The 8,103-nt window shown below is 47.7% G+C and overlaps 1 protein-coding gene across 1 annotated transcript; it reads left to right on the forward strand.

Moving 5' to 3' along the window:
* Nucleotides 1-328: 328 nt before the first annotated feature.
* Nucleotides 329-1,387, forward strand: LOC109752192 (BTB/POZ and MATH domain-containing protein 1-like). Its single transcript, XM_020311094.1, has one exon. The coding sequence runs from the start codon at nucleotides 329-331 to the stop codon at nucleotides 1,385-1,387; it is 1,059 nt and encodes a 352-aa protein (XP_020166683.1).
* Nucleotides 1,388-8,103: the final 6,716 nt, after the last annotated feature.

An 8,103-nucleotide genomic window follows, 5' to 3' on the forward strand; every position in this document is an offset into this window, starting at 1 on the left:
GGATCATATTTGTGAGACATAAATTGCATATTCATGGTCTAACTGTTGGCTAACCCTAATTTGACCGAACATTGAATGGAGGACACATGCCACAAGTCCACATACGTTTCCTTGGTCAACACAGTGCTCCAGAAATCAATCATCGTACGGCACAGATATAAACTACACTAGGGTTCTCGCCCTACCTTATTGTGGCGAAACAGGCCGCCCTCTCCAATCCGCTCCTCCGGAGATTCGCTTTCGCAGTTCGCTGTTCGCCACCGCAACCAGCCCGAACCTGTTCTCTTGTATTTTTTGCGTTGCTGCAGCAATCAAGGTGGCCCCTGTTATGCCTAACTACTCTCCGTCCTCCGCGTCGGCCATTGTCGCCGATGCAGTGCCCGGGTCGCACGTCCTCAAGATCGAGGGGTACTCCCTAACCAAGGGGCTCGGTACCGGCGAATTCGTCAGATCCGAGAACTTTGTCATCGCAGGCCATCGCTGGCATATCAAGTACTTCCCCGATGGTGTGGTTTCGGACGACGCCGACTGGATTGCCATCTTCGTGCAACGTGATGATGACACCGATGGTAAGGACATAATGGCGAGACTCTGGATCAGCTTACTTAACCACGATGGAGAATCTGTGCCATCGCACGACATGATAAGTTCTCAGTTTGAAAAATATTCTCCGAAAACTGCACGAGGATGTAACAAATTCCTGAAAAGGAAAGATTTGGAGGAGTCAAGGTATCTCAAGGACGATTGTTTCAGTATCAGGTGCCATGTCACCGTCAGGAATGAGATCCGCACCTTCAAGACGCACTCAGGGGCCATGCCGTTGGTCGCCGTGCCGCCGTCCAACTTGCACCGGCACCTGCTCGGCCTCCTGACGAGCGGAAAGGGAGGGGACATACTTTTCGAGGTGGGTGGTGAAACGTTCGCCGCGCATAGGTACATCGTCGCTGCTCGGTCCCCGGTCTTCATGGCGGAGCTGTTGGGTCCTATGAAAGAGAAGGCGGCAACCTGCATACGGATCGATGGCATGGAAGCCAAATTCTTCAAGGCGATGCTTCACTTCATCTATACCGACTTGTTGCCTGATATCGATGAGGACGAAATTGTGGGGATGGCACAACATTTACTTGTCGCCGCGGACAGGTATAACCTGGAGAGGCTGAAGTTGATGTGCGAAGAGACGTTGTGCAAGTCCATCAACAAAGACACGGCGGCAACTACATTGGCCTTGGCTGAACAGCATGGTTGTGATGGTCTTAAGAAGGCATGCTTCGAGTTCCTCGCTTCTGTTGACAACCTCAAGGCAGTCATGACAAGCGATGGCTTTGCACATTTGAAGAGCAGCTGTCCCTCCATCCTAGAGGTGCTGGTCACCAATCTTTCTCGCTGACTTCTTCAATGACAGAGCAACAAAACCTGAAGATTTCAGAAAATTATTATGCAATCGTCATGCTACTACCATTACCCTTTAACCGTGAAAAGAAAGGTTCAAGTGTGTAACTGCATGTATCAACTATATATTTTGGTTCAGTACTTTTAACAAATATGATGAGTAAATTGATTTGAATTATCGTTATATTGCGCTAAGTCTGGGCCGTTCATTCCACTTTGATTTAATGACATCATGAAGGCAAGGCAATATGTGATGGTTGAGTATATAGCTCTATATTTCAAGCAGGGGTGGTTTTGTAGAAAGTAACAGTCTGTTTGTTTCATACTTTAGGTTATCTTAAATTTGTATGCAACACATCGTGTGTACCATATCCTGGTTGGGGTGGCGGTCCTCTGTTGGGCTCACTGGCTATTCTTTTTTTACTTATAGTAATTCGGCCTTTATTATGAAATGTTCGAATTACAATCTGATAGCAAAGATGCTATCAGGAAATCGGGTTTTATCATCAAAGCATTGACGAACACTCATGCCAAGAGCTTCCCTTGCGCATAGATGTGCTACTGAATTTGCTTTGCAGCCGATGTAGAGAAGCTTGAATTCCTGGAAAGAGTCAGACAACTTCTTTAACTCATGCAGGATATGAACACCATCCACTCTCGGAAATCCGAGAGTCATCCCATAGATCAACTAGATGAGAGCAATCTATTTGTAGAATCATTTTCTGGAATCCGCTTGATTTGGTACGCTCAAGGGCCTCCCTGCATGCTAACAGCTCGCTCATGAACCGATCACTGACGGAGCATTGCGGAACACACCCAGCCTCCACAAACTCTCCATGTTCATTTCGAACAACATATATACCCGGACCCTGCCTTGCGCCCATGGGGATCAAAAGAGCCATCCCTGTTTTAACTGTTGATCAGAAGCCGGCCTGGAGAGGGTGGCTTCCGTACGTGAGTGTGTGACTGCACCGCTGGCTCTGTCAAAGGCAATTCCAAGGATGACACTAGTTCAGAAACCAGATCAAGATATCATTTTGGCTGAAACTTCTCTTTCCCATGCTGCCATGCACAAAGTTGTTACGGCTGTTCCAGATGCACCACATCACGCATCAAAATATCGCCACCCCAGAAGCTTGGTTGTAAGCGTGGCAGTTTTTAATACCTCGCTGAAAATATGCCTCTGCCCAGAATAACTTCGCATGCTCACATTCAACAAGAGCGTGAAAAACAGGCTCATCATTATGAAGACACAATTTACAGGTCCCTTGTTCGATCACATGTCGCCGGGCCAACGAAGCAAAACATGGCAATATATCTTTCAGAAGAGCCCTGCTCCGGTGCTCCCCCCTAACCTAATTTCGGAGGGGTATTTTTGTCCCCGCGAGTTTGTTTTTTTTCCTGGCCCGCCGTAACTCAGATCCAAGCCCTGTCTAGCCCTGTATAACCCAGACCGTATACGTACAGTACCCTGGTCCGAAAAAAAACATCACACGACCCCACGTCCACGTAAGACCTGCCGAATCCAATCATTCAGGCAGCTCCATCAATCTCGCGAGCATTGACGCAGCTCCATAAGTCCGGTAGTAGATCTCCAGCGGCGGCTATCTCGTCGCCGGCGATCTCGTCGGACAGCGGGCGCGGCAATGTCGTGAAACTCCAACGAGCGCGTACAGGTGCCGCATCCCGCGTCCCCCCTCTAGTCTCGCTCGCGGCAACATCGAACGAACTGCCGCCGCCAGTGGTAGTGGTTAACCTAGCGGGGCGGGTAACCTAGATACCCGGCGGCGCATGCGATCGTGGATCTTGTTCCGATAGTGCTGCTCCTCGTGATCTGGGTTCACGTAGCGTCGGTTGCCGTCGGCTGTGCGCACCACCAGTATCGTTATTTGATGTGGCGGCTAACCTAGGTATCCGGCGGCAGAGGTAATAACAGATCTAGCTAGGTTTTGAGGTCGTGCAGTTCCTCGCGATTGAAAGTGATCACGACGGGTGATGTGGCCATCTTCCTTAATTACTAAGTTTGGCAGATCTGAACGGCCTCGGTTGGGGTTGTTTACATAACATCCGTGATCGTGTGCTATGTGTTGTATATTTCATCATTGATAATGTTTGCACATGTGATGATACATATTATTGGTTGTAGGAAATGGCGGACGAGGAGTTAACTGATATCATGGTAGAGATGAAGTTTGGAGAACTGATGAAAGACTGGATAGAAGATTGGTCAGATGATGAAAATTCAGATCGTGGAGATCGGTCAGAGAATGGGAACGAATGGGACGATCTTAATGTGAGTGGCATTGTCATGTTGTAATTTTTTGGTGGCATCCGACAACATTAAATCTTTGTGTTGAAAATTTATAGATCGATGAGCTTGATGATGATCAGGAAAACAACTCGGAGCTCTCGAATGAAGATTACATTAGTCAGGTACGGAAGTGAAAATTTTTGTTGGCATGCAAGTTGAATTTTTTCTGGAATATTATATGATAAGTAATTATGTATTTGTGTTGTATTTTTCAGTTCATTTCTGAATGTCATAATGCGTACGACTATTACGGTGAATCCGACGCGGAGACAGGCCTTAACGACGAATCATTAGATGCACCTGATTCTGGGGAGTCCTAGTCGTCGGTCACCATGAGTGAGGTATGTGTCTAATCAATGTTCTATGGAAGTAATGTTAAACCATAGAAAACTGTTTTCATGGTTGTGGTTTGATTGTGTAGGTGACACAAGATGATGGGGCAAAGAATGTCCAAGATACTGCCAGTGCAGATGATAAGAGGGATATGTTCATGCAGATAATGGAAATGACCTTTACGTCTCACGATGCTGCGTATGATTTCTACAACAGCTATGCTAGAGATAATGGTTTCAGCATTAGAAAGAATAAGGTCAGGTATAGCAAAACCGAGTCACATCATATGCGTTATAGGCGGTTTGTTTGTTCCAGACAAGGGAAACGTGACAGCAAGTTGCTAACCGAGGAAGGACACAGTCGTAGGCTCAGAGCCGAGACACGTTGCTTTTGCGAAGCGCACCTGACCGCCAAGCTTGACCAAAAGCGTGGGGTTTGGTATATTGAAAGTTTTGAGGACAAGCATAGCCATATGTTGGCAGGACCGGACGAGGTACCTTTTCTTTGGTCCCACAGAAAAATCAAAGAGTACCAGAAGCATGAGATAATGTCCATGGGAGCTGCAGGGATTAGAATTCACGACATGATGGATTGCTTCATCAGCAAACATGTATGGTACGGCGGTGTTGGTTTTACCAGGCGTGAAATATACAACCTTTGCGCCAGGGAGAAGAGGAAGCTGCTTTCAAAAGGTGATGCTACCACAGCCATAGGCATCATGGCCAGTAGTAAACAGAGGGATCCTAGCTTCTTTTTCGAGTACAAGCTGGATAAGGAAGGACATTTGAATAGGATGTTCCGGTGCTACTCCCAGTCTCGTCATGACTATGAGGACTTCGGCGACGTGCTTGTATTTGACAGCACGTACAAGATGAACTGCTATGGTATGCCATTCATACCTTTTGTTGGTCTTAACAATCACCGGAAGACCACTGTTTTTGGTTGTGCCATAGTTTCGGACGAGACCAAAGAGACATACGTGTGGCTTCTGCAGACTTTTTTGAGGTCCATGTGTCAAAAGATGCCTAAGAGTGTTATCACAGACGCCGACGCTGCGATGATCAAGGCAATTCGCGAAGTCTTGCGAGACGTGTGGCACCATATATGTACGTGGCATATAGAAAAAAATATGAAGATTCACCTCAGTCACAAGTCCTTGAAGGAGTTCCGAACACTTCTGTACTACAGCACGTACACGGCCACGTTTGAGGAGAGATGGCACACATTTTCCAAAAGATGGCAGTCGGAAAAAACTGTAACATGGTTGAGACGGATGTATAAGAAGAGGAGACTGTGGGCCGCGGCTTATCTAACAGGGGGGTTTTGGCTTGGCATGAAAAGCAACCAGCGGAGTGAAAGCCTGAACTCATGCCTTCACCTCCACCTAGACGGTGAAATGACACTGGTGGATATGATTTTGCACTATGAGAACGCCGTTGTGCGTATCCGTGAAAACGAGGCGCGAGATGACTGCACGGCCTCACAGAGTTTACCGGTGCCAGTTACTAGCTCGAGGGAACTTGAGATAGCTGCTTCTCACGTCTTCACTCCAGCAAACTTCTATATGTTGCAAGATGATCTTAGAAAATTGGCGGCATGGAAATTGTAGAAATTAAGCTGGGAGACGGATCACAGCAGTACATCGTGGCCTAGAAGAATAACCGAAAGCGCCCTTTTTGGGTGGAGTATACACCAGTAAATTCCGCAGAAACTATAAGGTGCAGCTGCAGAAGAATGATTCGAAAGGGTCTACCATGCAAGCACATATTCCATGTACTGAAGCACTTGAACATATCTGAAATACCAAAGTGTTTAGTTCTTGTTCGGTTCACGAAAGAAGTAAGGTTGGGACTGCCCGCGAGGCGCACAAGCGATCTGTTGGGATTTGGTTGGACTGGGGCCGGGGAAAGAATTAAATATAGCCAGGTCAGTGTGTTAGCGTCAGAAGCTATGCGTGCGGCATGCAAACACCCTGCTTTGTGGGATCGGTTACAGGAGTGTTTGAAGGCTGTGATAGCTAAGAGTCATGAGTATGATCTGCTACAGGAAAATTTGATCAAGCAAACAAATGACATCAGTAAGTGTGCAGTTGAATATGTGGACGATGGTGAAGGCAACATGATTGCGGTTAAAGATCCTATGAAAGTGTCAAGCAAAGGTGCAACAAAGGTAGATGAGAGCCGCCCTGTCTCGAAAAATGGTAGACCACTCTCTTTTGATGAGTTGAAAACCCGGTGCGGCGCTTGCAAATTGCTAGGACACACTAGACGTAGCAAGAAATGCAAACTAAATCAGAAGTAAGTGTTTGTATGCATTGTGGATTATTAAATTTTTTATCATTCATTAACTTAGCTTGTCTTTTATCATGTGCAGAAAAGTGGAGAAGGAAGAAGAGTAGAACACTTGCTTCAATTATTTACTGTGTTAATCGGGCGGCTCATACTTTGGCTAAGGTAGTTGTAGGCAATTGTGTTTCTTTGGTTTGGAGGCTTTCGCCCCCTGATTGTATCCTTGGTGTATTAGCAGACGAGATCCCAGACTTTGTTTAAATAAAGTAAGATGTTTCCCTCAAAACAAAAATCAAAAAAATTATTTACTGTGTTATGACCGGGGCGGGAGGTAGAAAGAATATTGTACATTTCCCCTCCCCACGTCCTAAATGCCATTAAATAAGTAAATGTACCACTCTCCTCCTCACCACGCACTCACCCACCTCCAACGGGCGCCGGTTCAAACTCCCCTCTTATCCCCACCTACAGTAGATCGAGAAAACCCTCGCCGGCGACCGCTGCAGCCGCCTCCATGGAGAGAAGCCTCGGCTGGCAGAGAGCGATGGTGGAGCTCGCCCGTGATGACGAGGGGTGGCACACGCAGTTGACGGAGGTGTGCGGCTGGTTCCCCAGCACGGAGATGTTGGTCAACCACACGCGTGGCCTCGTCAAAGTCCTCACCGATGCCGAGAAGAAGCGCGCCTTCCCCTACGGCCGCGGCGTCCCGCCGGCTCTCCTCCTCGTGTGGGCAGTGCGAGAGGCCACGCTGAGCGACTCCCCTGTTCAGCGCGCAAAGTGGTGGATGTACCGCTCCACCACCATGACGCTGCGGCCAGATCCAGCACGCGTCGCGTCGAGGGCGGAGCGCGTCGACGTCGAGCTCGCTCTCCCTGCGCCCGTCAGCCCGGACTACCAGGTCCGCCACGTGCCGAAGCCAGTCCTGCCATTGGGCTCTGACGTCGTGGAGGACGACATGGAGGAGGTACTGGTCATCCCTGATGACCATGAGGAGGGCGAGGAGGACGCCGTGCAGATGGTAGCGCCGGTCGCCGTCGAGGGTGGCAGGACAATGCCCATCGACGTCGAGCTCCTTCTCCTCCTCCCTGACATAGTGAAGGTGGAAGAAGAGGAGGTGGCTCAAGATCAGGTGGCGCAGCTGTCGAACAGGACGGCGGTCAAGAAGAAGGCTTCTCCGTGTGTGGTGTGCCGCTCACGCCGCCTCAAATTTCTGAAGAAGTGAAGATGGGCACAGTTGCTGAAGGAGGAGGAAGATGCTGGTTATCTTAAGTTAGGTATGCTGTTATATGTTTCAGCATATAAGTTAGCATTATTTTGGGTTTGATGTTGGTTAGGTATGCTTTTATATGTAAGCATATAAGTTATGCAATCGGTACGGTTTGGTCGGGTTCTTTGTGGCTGAAGAACTGAATATCTACTGCTCACCCTAAGTGTCAAGTTCAGTTAAATTTCAGAATATTGAATATGTACTGTTGCTTTGCTTCAGTGTTGCATCAAAGGTGTAGGTGCTGCTAGATGTTGCTCCTATGTTGCAACAAGAAAATGAATTGGGCTGCTGCACAAATCAGTAGTGTTGCTAGGTGATGTGCCCATGTGCATCACTTACCAAATATAGAACATGCCAAAAGTGCATTGTCTGCCAAATATAGAACATGACAAAATTGCATTGTCTGCCAAATATAGAACATGCCAAAAGTGCATTGTCTACCAATCATGATGGCCCCATGTTATTTATGCTGCAATCTCTGTTACACTTTGCCCATAAACTGGATAGCAAATAAT

This window comes from Aegilops tauschii, chromosome 1 (genome assembly GCF_002575655.3).
Source record: "Aegilops tauschii subsp. strangulata cultivar AL8/78 chromosome 1, Aet v6.0, whole genome shotgun sequence".
Lineage (NCBI taxonomy): Eukaryota > Viridiplantae > Streptophyta > Magnoliopsida > Poales > Poaceae > Aegilops > Aegilops tauschii.